This window comes from Hemitrygon akajei, unplaced genomic scaffold, assembly GCF_048418815.1.
Source record: "Hemitrygon akajei unplaced genomic scaffold, sHemAka1.3 Scf000105, whole genome shotgun sequence".
Classification (NCBI taxonomy): domain Eukaryota; kingdom Metazoa; phylum Chordata; class Chondrichthyes; order Myliobatiformes; family Dasyatidae; genus Hemitrygon; species Hemitrygon akajei.
The window spans coordinates 2,315,989-2,342,879 of NW_027331991.1; the positions used below are offsets into that span (position 1 = coordinate 2,315,989).

The 26,891-nt window shown below is 42.9% G+C and overlaps 1 protein-coding gene and 1 long non-coding RNA gene across 2 annotated transcripts; both read left to right on the top strand.

Annotated features, from left to right (window-relative positions):
* Window positions 1-2,758: 2,758 nt before the first annotated feature.
* On the top strand, window positions 2,759-26,232 carry LOC140723251 (uncharacterized). Its single transcript, XR_012097848.1, has 3 exons — window positions 2,759-2,911; window positions 4,686-4,852; window positions 25,593-26,232. It is a non-coding gene; the product is annotated as an uncharacterized lncRNA (long non-coding RNA).
* Window positions 21,704-23,761, top strand: LOC140723223 (uncharacterized). Its single transcript, XM_073037825.1, has one exon. It carries the CDS (start codon window positions 21,704-21,706, stop codon window positions 22,586-22,588), a length of 885 nt encoding a protein of 294 aa, XP_072893926.1. The 3' UTR covers window positions 22,589-23,761.
* Window positions 26,233-26,891: the final 659 nt, after the last annotated feature.

Here is a 26,891-nt window from a genome sequence, read left to right on the forward strand (position 1 = left end):
AAGCGCTGGTGAACTGACAGATACAGCGGAACTAACGTGCTGTTGTGTTTGTGATTCCCATACACAAATCCTTTGACTTTTCTAAACTGTTAAAAGTTTACAAACCACGTCAGTGGGTGAAGGACAACATTTCAGTTCAGATAATTTTAGCTTCTATGGTGTCTTCTGAGAAAAAACACTGTCACAACTCAAAATAATTTGGGGGGACAAGACTTCATCTTCTAACTGGCCACAGTTCCGGAATCAGGCACAATATCAAACTCTCTGCTTCCCTCTCTGTATCAAAATGGATCATTCCTCCCCTTCATCAGTCTGTGACTTGGCTCAGTTTGTCTGTCTCCTTCGCATTCTGAGCATGCGCCACACACCTACTGAGATCACATTTTATTTACACGGCTGTGACTAGAGACTTTCTGATTATTATGTCCCTCCCGGCATTTGACGGTGGTAAACTCAGAGTCAGCAATGGTATTGAACCTCAGGAGTAGGTGATTAGGCTTTTTCGTTGGAGATGATAAACTGCCGGTAGTGTGTGGCTGGATGAGTGGGTCGTTTTCAGACTGGAAGGAGGTAGCGTTTGGAGTACCCCAGAGATCAGTCCCTGACCACAGTTGTTCACAGTTTAATGTCCTGGCGGAGGCAGCGAGATGTGAGATGTCCCAGTCTGCTGGTGACGCAGAAAGAGTGGAGTTGGGGGAGGGGAGGCTATTCACATGCAATTTCGTAGCTTTGCAATCAGTACATAGTGCACTGGCGGGTTCCAATCTGCTAATTAGATTTGCTGACTACACTACACTGACTGGCCTAATCTCAGATAATAACGAGGCAGCCGACAGAGAAGAAGTCATCACCCCGACACGGTGGTGTCAAGAAAACAACCTCTCCCTCATTGTGACAAAAACAAGGGAGTTGGTTGTGGATTACAGGAGGAATGGAGACAGGGAGCACATTCAACATTTCCAAGTCTGTTATTGACACAAAATACACTTTTTAATAGTGATCATGACACAATGTATTTTATATATTGTTAATGACATAAAACATATTTATAGATTGTTACTGATAGAGAGTCGTATAACTTGTGTTCCGTGTGTTATCTGAATGTACTTGCCTGTGATGCTGCCACAACTCAGTGTTTCTCTGTACCTGTACCTTCCCGTACTTGTGCACTTGGCAATAAATTCAACAGGACCTGAGAAATCTCAGTGAGATTTGATTAGTGATGATCATCTTGGCAGCTCGGTAGGTTGAATGTATGAGACAGTACACTGTTAAATGCAAAACCCTGAACAGTGTCGATGATCAGAGGCATCTTAGCCTACAAGTTCATCGCTCCCTGAAAGAGACTGCACAGATTGATCGGGTGGTTAAGGCGGCAAATGGCATGGTTGTCGTTATTAGTTGATGCATTGAGTTCAAAAGTCGGGAAGTTGTGTTGCGGCTGTTACGAACCTGCGGTCGTACTGAGACTGTTTCTTTAAGAGCGCCGGCGTGAGGAGGCGGGATTATGACGTGGTGTCAGGCTGACAGTGCTGAATGTGGACTGAACCATAAGAGAGAGAGAGACAGCGATCTGCAGTCCGGGGGGGGGGCAGAGAGAGAGAGAGAGAGAGAGAGAGAGAGAAAGAGAGAGAGAGTGAGAGAGAGAGAGAGAGAGAGAGAGAGAGAGAGAGAGAGAGAGAGAGAGAGAGAGAGAGAGAGAGAGAGAGAGAGAGAGAGACACTGGAAAAGCTGATAGCTTCAGTTAGTCGCAGCTGAGGCTTGGAACTCTCCGCTGCCCACAAGAGTGGGTTGATCATCGGTACACGGAACCACAACGAATGTGTGTGGCTGTCACTTCGTATAATCTTTGTTTTTGGAATATCTTGTATTAACCCTTCCCTGGGTATGTTGTGTGGTAACCCCTGGAAGACAGTATTCCTGTGACAGGACACTTTTGCTGAGAATTCGTATGTGAACGATTCAATGGATAAGAATTTCGTCGACGGTTATTTTGAAGTAACGGCCTTTTCTCTACGTTTCACCCTGGATTACAAATATCTCTCTCCCATCATTTATTCCGTGGATTACTGAACTTTCCTACTTTACCATCTCAAGACTCTAAGCTTTCTTCCCTCAGGCTCGATAGTCTGGGAACTGAACACTGTTAACTTTCCTTTATTTCGTTAAGTTACTATATTATAAGTAGACACTAATAAAGAGAGTGGTTTTAACATCAAAACCAGACTCCAGTGTGAACTCTATTACTGCTGGTTCGTTTCAAAAACGTTTCAGTTCGTAACACAGTTTTATAAAACTAGTTAGACCACATCTGGAGTGTTTCATACAGTTCTGGTCGCCCCCATTCTCGGAAGGATGTCGGGGCTTTGGAGAGGGCGCAGAAGAGGTTGACCAGGACACTGCCTGGATTAGAGGGCATGAGCTCTAACGAGAGGCTGGACAAACTTGTGTTGTTTTCTCCAGAGCGGCGCAGGCTGGGGTGAGACTGGATGGACGTTTATAAGATTACGAGAGGAATAGATAGATTGGACAGACGATATATTTTTCCTGGGGGTTGAAATGTCTAATACATTTAAGGTGAGAGGAGATGTGAGCGGCAAGTTTGCTTCTGTCCAGAGACTAATGAGTAGCTGGAGTCTCTGCCTGGGGGGGGGGAGGAGTCACCAATCATGTCACGTGATCCCGTTTGCCCCTCCCATTTAATCGCAGTTGGGCAGCACCTGCGCGTCTGTTTCCGAGGCCCCGCCTCCCGATGATGTAACAATCTCTTCGCGCATGTTCACAGTCTCCGGGTGGACGGTGTTTTTCTCTCCGCTCAGAGCTGAAGTGGGTCGGCTGTGTGTTCGGGAAAGACTTTCGTCTCTTCCGCCGGTATATCTGTCTGCGGGCCGAAGATATCACTTTCCCATCGGTGAGTATTGAGACCGATCCCGAGCGGGGAGATCCGATGTTGGCCGTGAGCTCCGAACTGTGGGCCAGGAATTCATTTGTTTCCCAACTATCTGGGCTCGTCAGAAATGTGTCCCCTTCGCTTAATCTGTATTGAACGATCCAAACCAGGAGCCCAGGCTGTCTGTTTCCACAGAATTGAAATGGAAGTCCCGCCGACAGGTCACGTGAGGCTGTGTGCCGCAGATTCGCCCCGCCCTCCGCTTTGTGACGCCAGATGACGTGGTGTGATTTTGGCCGCTGAGTCCCATTAACTTCCCCGAACTCGCCTCGCTTCCACAGGCTCCTCACATTTGTCCTGGAGCTTTATGGCTGTTGTGTCTTCTCCCGGACTGGGGTGAGTGAGAAAGGAGAACGTCCCAGGTTGTGGGGATCTTTGATTTCACTGCCTGCTTTACCGAGGGACTGTGAAGTCTCGGGGGTAAGATGGTTTCTGTAATGTGCCGATCTGTATCCAAAGGTCTGTGCAGTTCCTCGCAGTCACGGGCGGGGCAGTTACCATGCAAAGCGTGAAGTGTCCGGATGGGAAACTTTCTATGGTGTGTTGATAAAAATTTGGTGAGGGTCAAAGTATATTTGGCAAAGTTCTTGTTGTTTCTTCTAACTTTGTCATTTTTGAATCTTTTATACAGTAGTATGTATTATTAATTCAGTAGCTGTGGTGTGTTCTGACGTCTCCGGACCGGCTTTTCCGTGTTTACAACAGTAGGAATAGACCCGTGAGTCTGGTGTTCAAACTGTGTTTGGAAATTCCCCCACCCCTCACTGTCACTCGGTGGAAATCAGGCAGAATCTCAAGTTGCACTAAAAACTAAATGTTTGAAGTCATTCTGACGAAACGTCATTAATCTGAACTGTAAAGTTTGTTCCCCTCCCCGCAGCTGTTCCTTACCTGCTGAGCGTTTCTGGTAATTCCACTTTCTTTTTTATTACATTTAACCTGGAAATGGAAATGACTCGATCTGTGATAGTAGAACAGTAAGGAAAGCACAACTTTTCCCTGTCAATTATCCTGGAACCAGTTTGTCTGTTATTGCTGGAAATGTGTTCAGTGCAGTTGTTGCTAACGAGGTTCACATGAATAATCTCATGATCGGCTTTATGTATGAGGAGCATTTGATGGTTCTGGACCTGTGCTCAATGGAGTTCAGAGGGACGGTGGGGGTGGTGGGGGTGGTTAAGTAAACCTACCGAATGCTGAAAAGCCTGGATACAGTGGACATGGAGAGGATGTTTCCATTAGACAGAGTCTGTGATCTGACAGCACAATCTCAGAATAAAGATGCTTCCCGTTAAAATTCAGTTGAGAATTTTTTTTTGCCAAAAGCTGTCCGAAGTGTGGAATTTGTTACCACAGAGTGTGGTTGAGGCTGCCATTTGGGTATATTTATGACAGAGATTAATATATTCAAGATTGCTAAGTAGCTTCAGGGTTACAGGAGGAAGGCAGGAATATGGTGTTGGAATAAAATCAGCCATGTTTAAATGGTGGAGCAGATCAGATGGATCAAATCACCTAATTCGGTTCCTTATGTCTTACCATGACTGAATGATGGCTCCTTCTTATCCCATATTCTTTTGTGTCATGTGAGGGACAATAAAAGATTGTTCACTGAGATCATTATATCTGCCTTCAACGTTTAAATTTCAGTGAGTTTTGTTCTTAGTAACATTAAGCAGAACTGTTTGGTTCTCCTTTTTATTGTTAATGTGCTTCATTATCTTTCATGTTAAAGTTAGACCTGCGGTGAGAGATTTATTGGAAGAAAAACCCAACTGGAAGCAAACCACGACTGAAGATGAGGGAACAGCAACAAGTGAACCAGCCCAAGGACTGAGAGCATCAACTGGAGAGAACCCATCTGACTCGGAGATTCCAGTGATTCAGTCAGGAGAAAGTTTGGTGAGTCTCATTTACTCAAACACTGGTCCTTTAGACATTACATACCTGTACAAGGGAAGGTAGGAAACAGTTGGAGTGAGACTGAATGTGCCCAGAAGAACCAGTTATGCCTCTGTCAGACCCAGTTGCAATCACTCCAGGTCTGGTAATGTGCTTCCAGCAGCCCAGCCCTTTAAAACCACTCCCATTCTGTGGAAATCGAATCCGGAGAGAGTTACTCGGAGACCGTATAGTACAAACTCTTTATTCCAAGTATCTGGGGCTTACTCAGTTAGCCGCTCAAACAGGAACAGTCAATGACTGTTCCCGCCCAATCCACTGACTAACAATTCCCCTTCACCACAGATATATCCGTCCAGATACTCCCCACACAAGACAGGCTGGAACCAAAGTTATTTACTACATGACAGGCTGGAGCCCCTAAAGACAAATTACAAAATAGTCAAAATGGCTTACACACACAGAATAGACTGAAGCTGTCCTATCTGTATGCATGAACACACAAGACAATGAGCGTCCTGAAACCCTAGCTAGCTACCTTCAAGAAGAAATATGGCTCAGCATGGCTTAGTACATCTACTGATCATCAGCAGTTTCTTTCAGAAAAACAGGCTGCTATTTTTTAACGAAGTGTTAAACCATACTTCATCATTCCCTTCTTTTTGATTGTTACATGAGCAACAAAACAGTAATTTTTTAAAGAGAAAGCAACCGAGTACAGATTTGACTTCTCAGTGGGTAAAAACGGCATACAACAGTAACTATAACAATGATATGTACAACTATTAGGACATAATGCAATATCATGCCCCACATATTACCAAACAGGCCTTTGAAGATCACCATTTCGACCCTTCCGTGAACCCGTGTAAATCCTGCCCTACTTTCTTGATGCTGTCAATCTCCTAGGCAGTGTGCTCGGAGAGGGATGTAATGTTATTAGACTCATCAGGCATATAGGTGCAGCATTCTGTGTCAATAATAGCACAGGTTCCCCCTTCTCAGCTAGGATAAAATCTAAAGCCGTAAGATTCTATACGACTGTTTGCCAGATTGCAATCATTTCAGTGGATACTTCTGTCAGGGCCCCTGCAGTGTTGTGGCCAGCTCCTCAAGTGCTGTAGCCAAATTGATTATCTCTCGTGAATTCCTGGCTACTCCATAGGAGAGAAAAACTATCATCAAAGATCGCTCAGTCTCAGTTATTCCTCTCCGCTGCTGGGCACCTGCAAGTATGGCCACGATGCATGTTTCCCAGTGTAGGAAGTTCCGTTTGGTGGGGGCCTGAGATACATCTGTCAAAACACTGTGTCTGTCAGGGCCCCTAGTTCTACCCATTTGGCATAAGTGTGACAGAGACAGAAAAATCTTAACTGGTTGCTGGGGTGAGCCCTCTCAAAGACATAAACACAGACACCACTGTTACGCACCTGTAACGGTTTAATTGAACCAGCAGCTATAGACAACACCTGGAGTCTAGTTTTGATGTTAAAAGTGCTGTCCTTATTAGTATCTACTTGTATAACAACTTAAGCAAAATAATCTAAAGTTAAAGGTGTTATGAGTAAATATGTGTAAATATAACTCCCAAACCACTGAGCTCAGGGAATACCAAGCTCAAAGTCTTGAGATGGTGAAGCATGAAAGTTAAGTTCATCCACGGAATCAATGACGAGAGAGAGATATTTGTAATCCAAGATGAATGTCGAGAGAAGGCAATTACATTAAATTCCACAAATTCCACAGTGGTAAAACAGGATAACAGTCGCCGTAGGTCTTATCCGTCGTTGTTCTAAATCCACATACGAATTATCACCAGAAGCAGCTTATCACAGGAGTACTGTCTTCAGAAGGAACTACCACCCAGGCAAGGGTTAACACACAGGTTTATTCCGCAGGGTACTCCCAATCCAGACCCAACACACAAAGTATTACCGACAGTGATTTCCACAGAGTATCCCTTCTCACAAGTGTTTACCATATAACACACCCGAATCCAGCTAAGGGTTAACAAATGTGGTAGCCACGAGATACTCCAACAAAATCCCTATTTGCATTATACGAATTATCGCCAACAGTGATTGGTCAAGGGGTACCTCTTCAAGTGAATTACCACACCCAGGCAAGGGTTAGCACAAGTGGTCCTCACAGGATACTCCCAAACCAACAGATCCACTCCAGTGGATCAAACAAAGCAACAATCACACATTCGGTATACAATGGATCAATAATTAACCCACCCTTGTGGGCATAGGAGAGTCCAAACAGTGACCTTTGGCCACTAGGTCCTTTGATTCGAACCTTCCATCTTCTTTCTTTCTCTCCGGCTGACTGTGTGTCCTTGATTAAACAAAACAAACTTTGAGCTATGTGAGCACAAGCTGCCAGCAAGTGTAAACACGCTCCATGGTCAAATAGTTCCAGCCCTCTCTCTCTCTCTTTGTAAGAATCAAACAGGAGCTGAGAAAGCTGGTGGCTGACATCACTCAGGCACTATCTCTTAAAATGACAGTCCACGGCAAGAAACCTAGAGGTTTATCACTCTCCACTATCAACCAATACAATTTCCTTTAGTCCGAGAGAGTCCTTCTACTCAGTAACACGTTTGTAGTCTGTTCGATGTATCCACCGAGATTGCCCTTTAAGTTTCACAGCTGTCGGAGTGGTCAGTAACACTTGATATGGTCCTCTCCACCGAGGTCTGAGTTTCCCTCGATCCCAGTTCCTGATCAGGATAAATTCCTAGGTTCAATGGTGGGATAGTCACTCCTCTCTGCGGGGTAGTTCTCTTCCTTGTAAGCCTGTCATACCTGTGAATGTAATGCTTGGAAAATTTTGGTTAGTTGGCATATTTATTTCCCCATCTCTTCCAATATCTAATTTTGCTGGTAGGCTTTCTGGGAGCAATGGTGCACAAGGTCTTGGTCCCCAGGATATTCTCATGGGCCATCCATAAATGTTGTAAACTGGTGACAACCCCGCTTTCCCCTATGGGGTAACCTTCGTGGAATAGGGCTAACGGTAGGACCTTCAACCAAGTGAATCCAGTCTCTGCTGCTGGTCTGGCCAGTTTATTCTTCAGAGTGCCATTGGCTCTTTCCACTCTGCCAGTGGCCCATGGGTGGTGTACACAGTGGAATTGTTGCTGGATAGCTAGTTCGTTACATACCCCTTTGTTTACTTTCACCACAAAGTGTGGCCATTGTCAGAGCTCAGCATCTCTGGCAGGCCGTACCTGGGAATTATATCCCATAACAATACCTTCACAACAGTCATAGCAGTATTAATGGTAGTTGGAATAGCTTCAATCCATCTACTAAACACATCTATAATAACTAAGCAGTATCTATAGCAATGTACTCTAGGCAATTCAATAAAATCAACTTGTAGACACAGAAAAGGATCCACCAGTCAAGGGAGTCATACCCGGTGTGCAGGGTACAGGTTACCAACCATTCCCTCCTTTCCCAGGTGTGTACAATTATGTATATAATCGACCAATATTCGTAAAAACTGTGTAGGAACACAAACCTGTCCCGCTGGGGTGATCCAAAAACCTAGGTCAGGGTCTTTCTGGCACCACCATCTGGGACCACAGTTTTCACTCCTCCTCAGAGACGTCCCCCTGAAAATTACGTACCTCCCACATGTCCGGCAAACCCGATCTGCTTTAGTCATGGAGGGTTGCTTGACGGGAACGCGAGGAGGCTACAACTACTGAGGATTGTGCCGCACTTTTCACTGTCTGATCTGCTAGAGCATTTTGTTTAGTGACACAGTTGGACATGCGTGTGTGGGCAGCACATTTAATAACAGCCAGAACTCCAGGTAGCTGTAGAGTGGTGAGTAAGTTCTTTACAAAGGTGACATTACTAATGGGGTGGCCAGAGGAAGTCAGGAATCCCCGTGTTCCCAGAGAGCCCCCTAGTCATGTACAATTCCAAATGTATAACGGGAGTCTGTGTAAAGGTTTGCACTTCAGTCTGTTGCTGGGATACAGGCACGAGTCAGAGCAAACAGCTCAGCCTTCTGGGCAGAGACAGCTGCTTCAAAAGAAGCTTGCTGAACAATTTCACTGTCTGTCACTATCGCATAGCCAGAATATTGTTTCCCTACTGGATCCACAAAAGAGCTTCCATCCTCATAAAATTGCTTCGGGCTAGAGGGGGATATTGCAGAATGGATGGGAGAGTCTGTCCTTCCTTCATGGTGATCCGGACAGGGGGACAGTTGGCGCGACCGACTTCATGGCCTGAATTTGCTCAGAGATGGGGTACAGCATCTTGGGATCGGTCAATATTAAAAGTGTGTCTCACCAAATGTCCCGCTTTCACCTCAGACTCCTTCCAGTATCGGAGTTGGCCCGCAGCCAAGTCTTGCCCGTCTCCCTCGGTGCTGGAGGCTTGTTTCAGCAAGGTGTAGGCAATGAACTCTGGGCTCTTTGGCTTGAACCCAGGGCAAAAACTAACAGTGGTACGGGGAACCACCAGTTCTGTCTGTCGCCAAAGGAAATCCGGAAATTCGGCCAGTAATGCACTGCCCACTTTTCCTTTAACCTCTCCAATCACCATGACTGGGAACTTCTGTCCCTCGAGGGGTGCATAATATTGACTTTCCTCAGCTGAGCACCCCGTAATGTCACAACACAGAGTCACATGGGGGTCGACCATTGGCAGAAGGGGTTCAGACGCAGTGGAGTCCAGATTAAGTGCCCACCACTGGGGGGTCGGAAATTGGGAAAGCTATCAGTTGTTCACCTGTCACAGGGTGACACCATTGCCTGTGCAGAGAATCTCGACTTCCAACAGACAGAGCAAGTCTCTCCCTGCTGGATTACACCCCCGACTGTTATGTGAATACGTACGTTCCGTGCCTTCGAACCCAGACAGAGTGAATGTTGCGTCTGATAACTGCAATCCCTTTTCCGATACTATTTCCCGATTGAGAGTGGTTGTAGTTACCCCCAAATCAATCATAAACGGAACTGGAATAGCAGCAACTGTCAATATTACATTGGGCTCTTCCTGAGAGGTGGTACTCATGGTAGGAAGCATCCTTGCTTGTCAATTTCTAAACGGGTTGTTGTCCCCACCCGTCCCTTGGTAGGTTGTTGTTCCCATTTCTGATCCGCAGATATAGCCCGCTCGCATCCTTCTTCCCACTGAACATATTCACCTTTAATATTCTTTTCATATCTTTTTATTATTATTATTCAAAAATAGCACAAGTGCATCGAAGTAACAACACTTCCATTGCCTCATAAAAGAGGAAGCTATCTTGAGGATTGAAAATTTTGGGAATTAAACTAAAAAGAAAAGTGAGGGGAAAAATTTGCCTCTTGGCTCCAGCTGATTTTAATTGAGATGCAAGTACCGTAGATTCCGGATTATAAGCCACTACTTGTTTCCCACGCTTTGAACAGCTTTGAACACTGCTACCTTTACTACGGTGCGGCTAATGCATGGTTTTTTTTTTATGCCGCCAAAAACATTTTGCCTCGTAACAGTAGACCAATAAAATTGATGAGTAGTTCACAGAGGTCCAATGAAATTGTACGATAAATCAAGCGCACTTTCACAATTAAATTATTGTAAATCAGTCATTTGTACTCACCCTCATCAACATGGAAAACACTCGAAGAAAAGCATTGTGCTGCCTTTATGGCAGTTATTTAGTTTATAATATTTTCGCTTAGTAATTCATTTGTTAATATTTTCTAGTTAAAGTTAGAAGTGTTTTAAGTATATTTGTTTTCTGTACTACATCCCGGGATGCTATGACGTCACATCCGGTTTCGCCGCGTCTTGTGGGAAAACACCGGTTTGCGATAAACGGAAAGGAGGGGGCGAGCGCTTTAGACCCGCGCGAGAATGCTGCTTTTAAGTTGAAGGCGACCAATAACTTTTCCTGGTAGGCTGCAGTATATATTTTTTTACCAGTCGTTAGGAGATATTGGAATGTTGTTCGTGCACTGTTCGGTAAAAAAGTATACACAACGTAATTTGTGTGTTACCGATGCATATGTATATTTAAAAGTAGCCGTGTTACAGGCACGGTTCGAAAAAAAGCATTTGCAATATGTATTTGTTTATGTTACCATATGGATTTAATTAAAAGTTAAAAAATCCTCACGTGTAATCTTTCTGTGTAAATATCTCATATTACAACGTGGGACACCTGCGGCTTAAAATCCGGTGTGGCTTGTACAAGTACAAAATTGATTTTCTTTCTAAAATTAGAGCCTGTGTCTTTTAATCAGGTGCGCTCTGTAGTCCGGAATCTATGGTAGATTATTATTTTTATCTCCAAACACATAAAATTGGGTCTTTAACTTAAGTAGATAACCTTCAATTGAATGAGTTAATAATAGGTTATATTATGATTGAAGATCCACCCTTTTTTAAAATGTCAATATTAGGGGAAGTCACATAGATATTATCTAAATCTTTAATTTGTTTTGAAATTTCATCTAATTTTGCTTTAGTCTGTTTTTTAAGTTTAGTTGAATAAGAAATAATCTGACCACATAAAAATGCTTTGAATGTATCCAATATAATTAATTTAGACATACCTCCTATATCATTAAAAAGAAAAAAATTATTTTATCTGGCTTTCGATAAAACTAATAAAGTCAGAGCTTTGCAATAAAGTCTGAGACATGTGCCATGGTGGACGGCCAAAAATGTCATCGTCAAATTCAAAGGACAAACTCAAAGGCGCATGATCAGGTATAGCAATAGCGTCATATTCACAGTTTTTAACATTAGGCAAAAGACAGGAATCAACTATAATATAATCAATCCTTGAATATATTTCATAAACATGGAAAGAAAAAAAAATTCTCTGTTATCAGGGTGTAAATGCCTCCATAATTCGATCAACCCAAAATTGGTCAAAAAAGAGTTAATAACTGACGCAAAATGATTTGTAAGTCGTTGATTAGTTGAGCTCTTATCAATCATAGGATTTAAGCAACAGTTTAAAAACCCCACCCATTAACAACATATACTCATTTAAATCTGGCAGTAAAGCAAATATTTTTTTTAAAAAAGCAGGATCATCTAAATTAGGACCATACAAATTAACCAAAACAACCTTTCTATTACAAATCACTCCTTTAACAATTAAAAATCTACCATTAGAAACTGACTCAATATCCTCTTGAGTAAATATATTAGATTTAATAAAGATAGACACACCCTTAGTTTTGCTCTTTGAAGTAGCATGGTTTTCCATTCCACCAGCGAAAAAATCTATTTTGATCTCCTGCCTTGATATGCGGCTCCTAAGCAAAAATTATATCAGGTTGGAGTCGATTAATAATTTTAAGTCTTTTTTTGTTTAATAGGATCATTCCAACCACGTATATTCCAAATCATTACATTAATCCATTTAACTGCCATACTATAATTTTATTCTAATTTACTTTATACATGCGCAGAACACATACCAATACGGGATTATCAAAGATGGCAGTGATGAAGAATAAAGCCATATAGAAAACACACATGCTCCAGAACCACCCAATGGGAAAAAACTCCTAACTCTAAACCCACCCACCCTCCCAAAAGCCTGAAAAAAGGCAAGTGAACTAAGATAGATGCGAAGACATGGGCCACTCTGTTGGTCTCGTCTCTGCCTCCCCCCAGCCAGTACATAAAATAAATAAAATGACCTTGCAAGAAAGACAGTAAAGTCTCAACAAAGGAGAGTGTTTACATTCTATCATGTGTTAAACAGAAAAAGAACCAGAATAATATAATCTCGTAGAGAGAAAAACCAGCCCCATCTTGAGTTTAGCTTTAAATCCCTAAGAAAACTTTAAATTCAGTTATAGGGCGCTATAATAAAACAGATTAAAAAAAGTTAATAGTATACTTAACTGAACTAAATTGATGGAAATATTAATTAGTAAAATCATAGTAACTTAACCCTCCCAGATAAATATATAAAAAGAAACCCTGTTGGTAGAAAAAAAACTACCAGTTAGTAATTTAAGAAACAACAAAAAAAATCAAACCAAATATTAGATAAAAGGAACAAATCCTTTTATCCTCTTTTCTCAGTCAAATATGAAATTAACCATTTAAACAGTCAAACTTGATCCGTAAATCTTCTTTCCAAAAAAAAATCCAATAGGATGTAATGATGAGCATGTTTTCTTTTCCTCTTTTATTAATCTGTCAATGAAATATCCAAATAGCCTTCATATGTCTTCTTTTCGTAGTGTGAGTAATATACAGATAATCAAACAGCTTTTCAGATAGTTCATTCAGTAGTAACGTCAGTGGTGGTGACAGTTATAGCCTGGACAAAATCCAGCTCGACTTTTGGGTCAAAGAAAGTACATGGGGAAGAATTAGGAGGAAAAACTTTCATTCTTGTCGGGTAACTCAAAGAGGGAAATCTTTTCTTATCATATGCTTGTTTCATTACCAAAGCAAATCTTGCTCTTTGCTCCATTACTTCTTTTGGATAATCTTCATAAAAACGGAGCTCAGACTCATTGAATTTGAAAACTCTGTTTTCTTGCCTGTCGCATTATATGATCTTTAATTTTAAAGTGATGAAAACAAGCCAAAATAAATCTTGGTCTGGTTGAGTCTTTAAATTTCGAAGTGGACAGCCTGTGTGCTCTTTCAATAGCAGGTAGCTGTGATGAAATAGATGATGAAAGAGCTTACCAAAGTAAACCATCAAGTCTCCATTTTCAGCTCCTTACTGCAATCCAACGATTCGTATGTTGTTTCTGTGAGACTTAGTTTGCAAATCAATAATCTTATTAACGATATTTTTCCAAACGGGTTGTAGTTTCAGACAGTTTTTGCTTAGTTGACTTCAATTCCTCGTCATGATTAGAAACTTGAGTTTCCATATCTTTGTTTTCCCAGAATTAAGTTCATTTCATTATATTCTTTTCCAGTTGATCTTTAATTGCCTTATTCTGATCTTGAATTGATTTCAGTGTCCGAACGATATCTTCAGCCCATGATGGCATTTCATCAGATCTTTCCTTCGACGTCTTTCCTTTTTCATTACCTTTGTCAGGAGATTCATGCAAGATTCTTCCCACTTCTCGTAGACATAGATATATCACTCCCCTTCAAGAATCAGCAATTAAAAATTTGAAATTCAAAATTTAAGTTGTGAGTGGGAGAGAAAACTAAGAGCAGCACAGAATTAGTGCTACTCCATCGACAGACAGAGGCAGTCTCCATTCACCTGTAATATTAGTTCCCTTCGGGGTTGATTGGCATTCGAAAGCCCTGTTCCAATGATATGTCAAAGCTCGTTGCATTCGATTTTGGTCATTGTCAGGCCAATCCATATTATTCGTTAATGATGTTGGCTAACTTAGTTGCTAAGCATTGGAGCAGTAGGGCATTAAATTGGGGGGACAGCTTCCCATCATTAAAGGCTTGGTCTCCTGCGAAAGTGCTGTAGCAGGCCACAAAACTCATACAGGGTCGATATGCCAGACACGGGTTCGGGATCCCGTGTTTCCCTATCAGTTCTAACTTTAGACTGACATTCCTGCCCTTCTCTCCTATGTAGGCCAGCTTTGGTTTGCTTACGTTGCTTTTCCTGCTGTCGTTTTTGGCGCCCATCCATCCATTCATGCTCTGTTTTTAACGTCTCCCAACCTTTGGTGTTCCTTCTGCAGTACTTACCTCTATCCTAGTGGTCGCCAACCTGTCGATTGCTATCGACTAGTCTATCTTTGAGACTTTTCCAGTAGATCCCAAAAACTAAGAAAAATAAATACACAAATACTGTTGAAAGATTGTTTCCGGGTTGTGGGGTTTTAGTTCCATTCTTTCTACATGCGTGTAACTACACAGTGTCCCCAACCACTGGGCCGCGAGGAAACAACATGAGTCAGCTGCACCTTTCCTCATTCCCTGTCAGCCCACTGTTGAACTTGAGTGCACGCGAGGTCATCAGTCGCCTAACCGCAGTGACACCCTCATGCCAGAGATCGCCAGTTGGCCTCGGGCGGCCGGTGGGAAGTGCCGTCACTACTGGCCTGGAGTGCTGCCTCTAAACCTGTTTAGCAGACTGAATGTTTATGGGGAATCCGGTGCTAAAATATTCGCAGACGACCTAATTCGGGCTCAGTGTTTCATAGGTATCAGAGCAGCTACCGTGCTGTGATCTACTGAAACAAACTTTTGTTGGCTGATAGGTCCTACAAGGGGGGGCGGGTTCATGCCCTGTCACACTCCTTGCTCGGTTGGTCACTCTCTCCGGACTATGACTGCCGCGGCCCCGGCACAGGGACCTCCGGCCCTGACGTTGTCCTCTCACCCGACCCACGACCAACCAAACCAAGCCAAGTCATCTGGCGGTGGGCGGGCAGGAGGCTGTCCAGTGAGGCAATGAAGCCCTCAAAACTGCTTCGGTACCCCTAGTCCAAGCACCCTGCACTTAAATGCAAATGTGTTGAGTTTTTTCAGCGGAGAAAACATGAGCAGCGCGGGACAGAAGCTAAGTGCCGAGAGCCACATAAACTAAATTACAGAATAGACTGGACATAAGGAACATGCTTCCCGTATCACTGTATTCCTATCGTGTTTAACAACCCCACCCACCCCATCCCCTGTCGGCCGGTCCGCAAGAATATTGTCAATATTAAACCGGTCTGCGGTGCAAAAAAGGGGCGGGTGCCCCAGTGTTTATACATTATTTCTACTTCCAGGTTGTGGGGTTTTACTTCCGGTTTTTTCTGCCCTGGTGCGCATGCGTGTAACTAATTGATCTGGGTCGATCTTGCATTTTACAAAGGCCAAGGTAGGGGATCTTGGGCTTAAAATGGTTGGTGATCACTACTCTATCCCTTTATCACATGCATTATTCCTCCAACTTGCTGATAATATACTGTTCCACTTTAAAGGTATGTCACATCCTGAATTTTTTCCAGTTAGCCGAGGATTTCCTTTCACGCCACTGTGTGGTGTTGGGAAATCATGTACAAGGCAAGTTACAGCAGTAGTTTGCCATTGCCTTCTGCTGGGTGAGTTGTTTTGTTCACCAGCTCTAACCCAGCACAGATGAAAGTGTGCAAGGGAGTCGGCTGGATTCGAACTCGGGACCTCTCGCCTCGAAGTCCAACGCTGAAGCCACTATGCCACCAGTGGCATAGCCGGCAAAGTTCCGCTTTACATCTGCCTTTCCCTTCCATTCCCTTTTCAACAATTTCCACTTCTTTCCTCAGTTCTTTTTCCAAATCAAATTTACTGCTTGTTCTCATGAGGTAATAACCCAGGCTCCTGCACCCTCCCCCGTCCGTGGCCACATTTTGTTCCCCAATTTCTTATTCAGCACTGCACTCAACATTCACAAATATTTTTCCTTGTCTGGAGAACTCTCACACAAATTGTGTCGGGCTGCTGCTGGCCCACTAGTATCAATCGACTGCAATTGACCGATGGTCTCTAAGTAATTTATTGGGCTCAAAGCCTCCTGCTCAATTAACAATGAGATAAATTTACCCGGCTGGCACCTCCTGCTTAAATGATGAATTTACCTGGCATGTCTGCCTCCTGGCTACTTAGTAAAATTTTGCCTACCTTATACAAATCTCCCAACAATTTCTTTCCCGATCCTGTCAAGGTATCTGATCAGCCTTGGGTGAGGCACCGTACGTCCAAAGGAACTAACGGTGAGTGACAAATTTAAAATACCCATTGGGCTTCCATTCGGTCTCCGCAGTCCCCAGAGTGGTCCAGCTTGTTACTCAGCCCGTCTGCTTGGCACTCCCTATATTGGGACCCTGTTCGTGATGCCAAATGTTAAAGTTGAATCTGAATAAAACTCAGGAGACCAGCTTCTTATCGACACCATGGTTTATTGTGCATTCAAATGCCTGCAGGAGTTTGAGTCCCAGTTGTCAAAGGGAAGGCACGTAAGCACTGCCACCTTCTGACAAGTCGAATGACTTAGGTTACAGCCGTATATTTATACATAGTACATCCCATACATTAATATTGCAAGATGTTATTTGAACTGGCACGCCCACTAAGTGTGTTGATGCAAAACTTAATTACTTAGATAACAGAGTTTGCTAAATGGTTTTAATTATAGATGGATGTACTGTCCAGTCCTTATCAGTTATTCCCTTTGCAAGGCCCTGACTTAATTACAACAGATGTTAATTCCTGTCCTTATCAGTGAGTCCTCCTCCCTTTACTCAAACGAGGATACAATGTATAATATTATCAGCTCTCAATGTGTCTCTCTGCAAGCCACAGAGAACTGGCAATGAGTCTGTCTTAGCTAAACGCTGAAGACTGAGTTCACTTCAGTTCAAAATTCCTATTCACTCCCAATTATTCTTTTAGCCAGAGGTTACACAGGTTCAAAATGAATTTTTATATACCCTCAATTCGTCAGGAGGGTTCAGGGGAAATATTTATGCCCAATATAGAAACTGGTGTTACCTGTGTGTATTGTGGCAATGCAAGAGGTGCTGGAGAATTTGTAAGTTGGAAGAAGTGGAGTAATATTTGCAAATCTGACTTTTTAAAGCATAATTTAGCAAGCAAACCACATATGGACAATATGAAAAAGCTTTGGTGAGAAAATCCTTCATTACCCGTTACAGGCCTGCTACATAGGTTGTGTGAGAGTGCAGATGAACTCGATCAAACCCAGGGGAGATCAAAGTACTTATCAACAGTGATTTGCTAGCTGTGAAAACGATTACCTCTCTGTATAAAATTCACTGTGCACATGTCACTGAGTTAAAAAAAGTGCACAGTACATGATTTATGTGCACACTGGTCATTACAAATTAGAGGGGACTTTGGTGGGAAGGTGGTCAGACCTCCAGTGTCCCTGATGTCCTCACATACAAGATGTGCACCCTGCACGTTAAGGAGTTGGAACCTGAAATGGATGATTTCCGGATCATCCAGGAGTTGGAGGGGGTGATAGATATGACATGAAGAGAGGTGAGTTACACCCAAGGTGCAGGACACAGGAAACTGGGAGAGAGTCAGGAAGGGGAATGAGGTTAAAAAGACATTGCAGAGTACTCTTGTGCCCATGAAACATAACAAAAGGTAGACCACTTTAGAAACTGGTGGTGAAGGGGATTACCTGACAGAGAAAAGTCAAAGGGGTGATAGGGGATTCATTAGTTAGGGGAACAGAACAAGAGGGGACTGATATCCAAGTGGTAAGGCATGCTAGTGCTAGTGTGGGTTGAACGGGTGATGTGGTTAAAATAAGCTGCAAGGGGAATGGGAGCCAGAATGAGCAAACAGATAATGGAGAGGGTGAATTGAATTGAATTGACTTTATTAGATACATACTTCATAAACATGAGGAGTAGAAATCTTTATGTTATGTCTCCATCTAAATGTACAATGTGTAATTTATGGTAATTTATAATAGATCGTTTGTACATAGGACAGTCAATATTACATCGAAATGCAATTGTATCAGCATGAATTAATCAGTCTGATGGCCTGGTGGAAGATGATGTCCCGGAGCCTGTTGGTCCTTTTGCTGTGGTACCATTTCCTGGATGGTGGCAGCAGGAACAGTTTGTGGTTGTGGTGAATTTGGTCCCTGATATCCTTTGGGCCCTTTTTATACACCTGTCTGTGTAAATGTACTGAATAGTGGAAAGTTCACCACTACGGATGTGCTGGGCTGTTCGCAACACTCTCTGCAGTTTCCTGCAATTAAGGGAAATACAATTCCCATACCAGGCAGTGATGCAGCCAGTCAGGATGCTCTCAATTGTGTCCCTGTAGAAAGTCCTCAGGATTTTGGTCCCCATCCCCAACTTTTTCAACTATCTGAGGTGACAGAGGTACTGCTGTGCTCTTTTCACAACACAGCCGGTATGTACAGACAATGTAAGGTGCTTTGTGATGTTTATGCCGAGGAACTTAAAGCTGTTCACCTTCTTAACCCAGTATCCATTGATGTCAATGGGGGTTATCCTGTCTCCATTCCTCCTGTCGTCCACAATCAGCTCCTTTGTTTTTGTGACAATGATGGAGGGTTTGTTTCCTTGACACCAGTCAGATGTTCAGATCATAGATAGATTCAGCAGTTAGATGGTTGAGACTGGTGCAATGAATGTGCTGAGCTGTGTATATCACAATGCAAGAAGCATCGTAGGAAAGCCTGATGAGCTGAAGACAAGGAATTATGATATTGTAACCAATATTCGGACTTGGTTGCAGCCAACAGCCTGAGGGATTTAGAGGAACAAATTTGTAGAGAGATTGCAGACCATGCCAATAAACAAAAAGGTTGATTCAGTAAATGATTTTAACTTTCCATTTATTGACTGGGACTCCTAATCTGTAAAGGACTAGATGAGGTAGATTTTGTCAAATGTGCCCTTAATCAATACGTAGAATTCCGATGTAGAAGTGTGCAATAAGCTGTTAGGAATTGATCAGGGCTGGTGACAGAAATTAGTGATCATAATGCCATGAGATTCAAAGTAAATAGGGAAAAAGAGTGGTCTGGACCACAGGTTGAGATTCTAAATTGGAGAAAGGTCAATTTTGATGGTATCAGAAAGAATCTGACAAGTGTGGTTTGGGACAGGTTGTTTCCTGGCAAAGGAGTACATGTAAGTGGGAGGCCTTCAGATGTGAATTTTTGAGGGTGTAGAGTTTGTATGTGCCTGCCAAAATGAAAGTTGAAAGGTAACTGGTCCAGGGAACCTTGCTTTTGAAGAGAAATTGATGCCTCGTATATTTTGTTCCTCTAAATGCCTCAGTCTGTTGGGTGCTACTGAGACCCATTAATGACTACAAGTCATGATTCCACGCACTGAGCTCATCTGAATTTTTTTGTTGTCTTCTTTTGGTTTCTCAAAGCTTCCGAATAGTTTTTGTTCTTTTGTTTACCCTCTCTTTGACATTTATGTTGGCTTTGGCTTCTCATTTTAACCACAGTTGTGTCCTCCTGTCTTTCTAATGCTTCCACTTCTGTGGAATCACTCAGCTCCCGAATTGCTCCAGAAACTCCAGCCACTGCTGCTCAATTGTCACTCCTACCCTTCCCCTTCCAAACAAGTTTGGCCATCTTCTCAGCCATAGAAACATGGAGAAGTTCAGTAAAGAAACAGGCTATTTGTCCCATCAAGTCAATGCCAAAAAAGCATTTAAACTTGCAGTGCGATCTGGACCAGCTGGCAAAATGGTTTGAGAAATGGAAAATGGAATTTAATGCAGACAAGTGTGAGTTGTTGCACTTTGGTCTGACCTACCAAGGGAGTTCTTTCACAGTGACTGGTCGGGCACAGAGGAGTGTTGTAGAAGAAAGGGACCTCTTGTAGAAGAAAGTCCTTAATTCACTGAAAGTGGTATCACAGTTAGATAGAGATGGAAGGGAAGATTTTAGCCCAATGGCCTTCATGAACAAAAGTACTGACAACAATAGATGGATGTTATGTTGACTTGTAGAAGACATTGGTGAGGCCTAATTTGGAGTACTGAGTGCAGTTTTGGTCACCAACCTACAGGAAAGATGTAAGGACTTTGAAAGAGTTCAGAGAAAATTCACAAGGATGTTGCCAGGTCTGGAGTACTTGGGTTATAAGGAAAGACTGAACAGGTCAGGACTTTATTCCATGGACTGTAGGAGATTGAGGGGAGATTTGATTGTGATAGAGAGGCATAGATAGTGTAAATGCAAGCTGGCTTTTACCACTGAGATGGGGTAGGAGTACAACCAGAGGCCATGAGTTAAGGGTGAAAGGTGAAATGTTAAGGGGAACATGAGGGCAAAATTCTTCACACAGACAGTCATCCACGTGTGGAATGAGCAGCCAGCTCAAGTGATGCATGCAAGCTCGATTTCAACATTTCAGAGGTTCATGTAGGTACCTGCATGGTAGGGGTATGGGAGTGGGCAGATTAAATAGTTCAGCATAGACTAGATGGCCCAAAGGGCATGTTTCTGTGTTGTAACTTTCTACAAGAATGTGAAATATTACAAAAATTCACTCTGTCTTTTTAACAGCTGTGCGGACCAACCATTCACCTTAACAGGAATTTTTTATATGGCATTAAAACTGTGGCACTTTAAGTTAATAATACATAAAAGAAAATCCTAGATGCACATCAAGAAAGACTAATTGCGTGAGATTGTTTTTGTTACTGTGGGGCCAGGCACCCATGCAGCTCAGCAGGAACAGGGAATAATACCAATGGAGAGAGTCCAACTCAGCAAAGGTACAAATTGGAGATGGCAGAAATGCCCCATTCTTATAGAAACAGGAACAGCATCAGGGAATTGATGGTCATTCCAGATACCAGCACTCTGCCCAGTCAGGAGATGATTTCTCTGTCCAACTTGGGTAGAACCTCACTGTAACAGTGTGATACCAGATCAAACCTTGGTAACTCAAGTAATCTCATCTGAAATGTTGTCCTACACCCATTGATGGATTTTGTAAATCTTTTTACAGGTTAAAAACTAGAAGGAATTTGTCTCCAGGAAGTTCAAACACGGCACACCAGTTGGGTTGTCTCTGTCCAGATATTTAAGAAGTGGAGCAAGGGATTCAATCAACCATCCTTCCTGCTCAGACTGTGGGGAGGGATTCACTCGGTCATTTGACCAACTGGCAACCCGTCATTTTACACAGGAGGAAGGCTGTTCACCTGCTCAAACAGTGGGAGTGGATTCACTCGGTTATCACAATTGAAGGTACATCAGCAAGTTCAAACTGGGCAAGGCCATACACCTGTTCTGTATTGTGAGAAAGGATTCAGTCAGTCTTCCCACCTGTGGACACACCAGTCAGTTCACTCTGGGCAAAGGCTGGTGATCTGCTGAATATCTGGGGAAGGATTCACTCAGTCATCTGACCTAATGGCACACCAGCGTGTTCACACTGCGGAGAGGCTATTCACCTGCTCAGAGTGTGGGAAGGGATTCACTCGGTCATCCACCTTACTGGTACATCAGCGAGTTCACACTGGGGAGAAGCCGTTCACCTGCTCAGTCTGTGGGAAGAGATTCACTGAGTCATCCACCTTACAGAGTCATCAGCGAGTTCACACTGGGGAGAAGCCGTTCACCTGCTCAGAATGTGGGAAGGGATTCAGACAGATATCCCATCTACTGAGTCATCAGCGAGTTCACACTGGGGAGAAGCCATTCACCTGCTCAGAATGTGGGAAGAGATTCGCTCACTCATCCAACCTACATAGTCATCAGCGAGTTCACACTGGAGAGAGGCCATTCACCTGCTCAGAGTGTGGGAAGGGATTCACTCGGTCATCTCTACTACTGGCACACCAGCAAGTTCACACTGGGGAGTGGCCTTTCACCTGCTCAGAATGTGGGAAAGGATTCACTGAGTCATACACCTTACTGGTACATCAGCGAGTTCACACTGGGGAGAAGCCGTTCACCTGCTCAGAATGTGGGAAGAGATTCACTCAGTCATCCAATCTACAGAGACATCAGCGAGTTCACATTGGGAAGAAGCCGTTCACCTGCTCAGAATGTGGGAAGACATTCGCTCACCCATCCAACCTACATAGTCATCAGCGAGTTCACACTGGGGAGAAGCCGTTCACCTGCTCAGTCTGTGGGAAGAGATTCACTCGGTTAGCTAACCGACAGAGACATCAGCAAGTTCACACTGGGGAGAAGCCGTTCACTTGCTCAGTCTGTGGGAAAGGATTCACTCAATCATCCCAAATACTGGAACACAAGTCAGTTCATAGTGGGGAGTGGCCATTGTTATGAATCCCTCAGTTTCGTTTAATATGGACTGTCATTTTAAGAGAGATTAAGAAGGTGAATCAGTCTGACTTGCAGCTTGTTTAGTTTTAACTGAGGACACAGACACTCAGAGTCAGACGGAGACGGATGAAAACTGGAAGGATTGAAACCAGGGAACGAGTGGCCAAAGTTCCCTGTTTAGAACTGGGAACACTGTTTAGAACTTTCCTTTGCCCACAAGGGTGGGTTAATTATCCATTCACCATACATCGAATGTGTGGTTGTCACCTCATTTAACCCATAGGAGTGGATCTGATTTGGGATATCCTGTGGAGACCCCTTATGTGTTAACCCTTGCCTGGCTGTGATGTGGTCATTCATTTGTAGATGATACCCCTCATGACAAGTCACTTTCGGTGATAATTCGTATGTAGATTTGTAAAGATGACGGATAAAATCTACAGCTACTGTTCTCTCATTTTAACACTGTGTAACCTGTAGAACAGACAGACAGACAGACGTACTTTATTGATCCTGAGGGAAATTGAGTTTTGTTACAGCCGCACCAACCAAGAATAGTGTAGATATATAGCAATATAAAACCATCAATAATTAAATAATAATAAGTTAATCTTTGCAAGTGGAAATAAGTCCAGGACCAGCCTATTGGCTCAGGGTGTCTGACACTCTGAGGGAAGATTAGAAAAGTTTGATGGCCACAGGCAGGAATGACTTCCTATGACGCTCAGTGTTACATCTCGGTGGAATGAGTCTCTGACTGAATGTACTCCTGTGCCTAACCAGTACATTATGGAGCGGATGGGAGTCATTGTCCAAGATGGCATGCAACTTGGACAGCATCCTCTTTTCAGACACCACTGCCAGAGAGTGCAGTTACACCCCCAGAACATCACTGGCATTACGAATGAGTTTGTTGATTCTGTTGGTGTCTGCTACCCTCAGCCTGCTGCCCCAGCACACAACAGCAAACATGATAGCACTGGTCACCACAGCCTCGTAGAACATCCTCACCATCGTCTGGTAGATGTTAAAGGACCTCAGTCTCCTCAGGAAATAGAGATGGCTCTAACCCTTCTTGTAAACAGCCTGAGTGTTCTTTGAGCAGTCCAGTTTATTGTCAATTCGTATCCCCAGGTATTTGTAATCCTCCACCATGTCCACACTGACCCCTTGGATGGAAACAGGGGTCACTGGTGCCTTAGCCTTGCTCAGGTACACCACCAGCTCCTTAGTATTTTTCACATTAAGCTGCAGATGATTCTGCTCGTACCATGTGACAAAGATTTCCACCATAGCTCTGTACTCAGCCTCATCTCCCTTGCTGTTCAACATAACTGTCTTCTCTCGACATTTACCCTGAATTACAAATATCTCTCTCATCACCAATTCTGTGGTTGAACTGAACTTTCATACTTTACCATCTGAAGACTCCAAGCCTTGTTTCCCCCGAGCTCAATAGTTTGGGAGTTATATTTATACACATATATACACATAACACTGTTAATTTTTGTTTAACTTGCTTAAGTTACTATATTATAAGTGGATACTAATAAGCATTGTGGTTTTCACATCAAAAACAGACTCCAGTAGTAGTCTGTTGCTGCTGGTTCGTTTCTGAAGCGTTACGGTTCATAACAAAATGGGGCCTGCATCTGGGATATGATCAAATTTGAGGATTGATTAATTATCGATTTCATTGGGGAAATCTCTTTTGATTTATTTCTGTGTGGAAAATTTGCAGCAATGGATGTTGATTGATGTCAGGAAGCGCCAGCCTCTGAGGCATTAGAGGATGCCAGAAGGATTGAGTTGTTGAGTATTGCTGAAAGGTTACATCTTGCTAAGGTGAAATTGACAATGAGGAGGGCACAGATGCAGAGGATAATAGCTGAACATTATGTTTCTGAGAGTGTGTTTAAAGTGGAGGAGTTGGAGGTGTTTCCTGAAAGTAAACGAGTGAGCTTGAGCTCCAGTACAAGTGAGAAAAATTAAAGATGGAGGCTGTGGAAAGGCAGAGGCAGTTTGAGGCTAGAGAGGCAGAAACACAGACAGAAAATTGTCTCATAAAGTATAACAAAGGGGAAGGCTCAGCAAGCCTATTCTGCTTTGACAGTTGATGAAGCAGCTGATTATTTATACTGCACCAATCATCGCCACTGGGCTATAAACGTGCAGGAGCAGTGTATGGTTCAGTGCTTTGTTCAAAGACACTCACGCTGCCTTGGCTGAGGCTCGAAATCATGACCTTCAGATCGCTAGTTCAACACCTTAACCAGCTGGCCATGCACCACACATTATGACCTAGTGAAACAGGCTGTGCTCAGAGCTTATGAGTTGGTCCCAGAAGCATACAGGCAAAAGTTTAGACATTTGAAGAAATCTGTGAACCAGACTTATATGGAATTTGCTTATGAGAAATTTGTGTGTATTTCCCGCTGGTGCACATATAAAAATGTAAATGATGATTTTAACAGCTTGAAAAAGTTGGTTTTAATTGAAGAATTCAAAAAGTGCGTGCCTGATGACATAAAGACGTATTTAGATGGAAATGATGCTGCCACTATGCAGGAGTCTGCTAGATTAGCAGATCAGTTTGCTTTAACTCATAAGGTTATGTTTACCCTGAATAAGAGTTTCGAAAAGAGTAGCAGGGATAACCAGGGTAAACCAGAAATTAATGCTGGGATTTGTCACACTTGTCAAGTTGTGGCTAAACCTAATCAGGTCATCCCAGTGGCCCCACTCCAGCCTATACCTGCATTCAGTGAAACCTTTTCCAAAGTTATAGTGGATTGTGCTGGCCCATTTGCCAAAGGCTAAAGCTGGCCATCAGTATCTGCTAACTATTATGTGCACTGCATTCAGATTCCCAGAGGCAATGCCTCTCAGAAATATTAAAGCTAAAAATGTGTCGAAGGCTCTTACCGAGTTTTTTTTTACTTTATTCGATTTGCCTCAAGAAATCCAGTCTGATTAAGGAAGTAATTTTACATCTGGGTTATTCCAGCAGGTAGTTTATGAACTGGGAGCAAAAGAAATTACATCGTCTCCATACCATCCGGAATCACAAGGGGCTTTAGAAAAATTTCACTCTACGCTCAAGACATGAAATGATCAAGACATACTGTGTTGAAAATGGAAACGACTAGGATGAAGGAATACATTTGCTTTTCTTCGCAGTAAGAGAGTCGGTTCAGGAATCATTGGGCTTTACTCCATTTGAACTCGTATTTGGTCGCAGAGTGAGGTGACCTTTGACCTTGTAAAAGGAGCGGTGGATTTCTGGGGATGTACATGTTAACTTGTTAGACTATGTTTTAAAGTTCAAAAATAAACTACACCAATTCTGTAGTCTACCGAAACAAAACTGAAAGATTTCTCAAAACAAAATGAAGTGTTGGTTTGTTAAGCAGGGTTGCGAAAGAAAATACCGGGTGGGGGATAAGGTGCTTGTCTTATGTTGACGAATCCACTTCAGGTGAAATTCAATAGACCATATGAAATAGTCTCTCAATTTAATGATGTGAATTATGTTAGTACAACACACGACCGACGTAAACTAACACAGCTGGTACACATAAATATGATAAAGCCTTATTTTGACAATCAGGCACCATCTGTGAGTGTTGTTGTCAAAATATATGAATCTGGCAACCCTGAGAATGAAACAATAGACTCGTCTGAGACTTTTCACAAGCCAAACATGGTCCCAGTTAGAGTAATGAACTCCGTTGTTCCAGAAAATATTGATAACAAGTTTGCTCATCTGCAGCCAAAGCAACAACAACAGCTGAAGGAATTAGTTCTGAAGTTTAAAGATTTATTTCCCGATGTTCCCAAGCAAACCACGGTCTCAGTACATGACACAGATATTGGTCAAGCCAAACCGATTAAACAACACCCATATCGCATGAACGTAGAAAATGTAAATTGGCTGAGCAATTGTTGTAAGTGTGGAAACAGATTCAGTAGGTCTCAGAGGCACTGATTATGGGAAGGTAAATGCAGTAACAAAAACAGATGCCTATCCTATCCCTAGGGTGGATGATTGCATCGATAAGGTTGGAATAGCTAATTTCTTACAAAGATTGATCTGTTGACAGGGTATTGGTGTGTTCCATTGACGGACAGAGGTAGAGAAATTTCTGCATTTGTGACACCATCTGGGTTGTATGAATACAATGTTTTGCCTTTTGGAAAGAAAAATGCTCCAGGAACATTCCAGAGAATGATTGATTTTGAAATTCGAGGGTTAGAACACACAGATGCCTGTATTGATGACTTAGTCACAGGGAGTGACACTTGG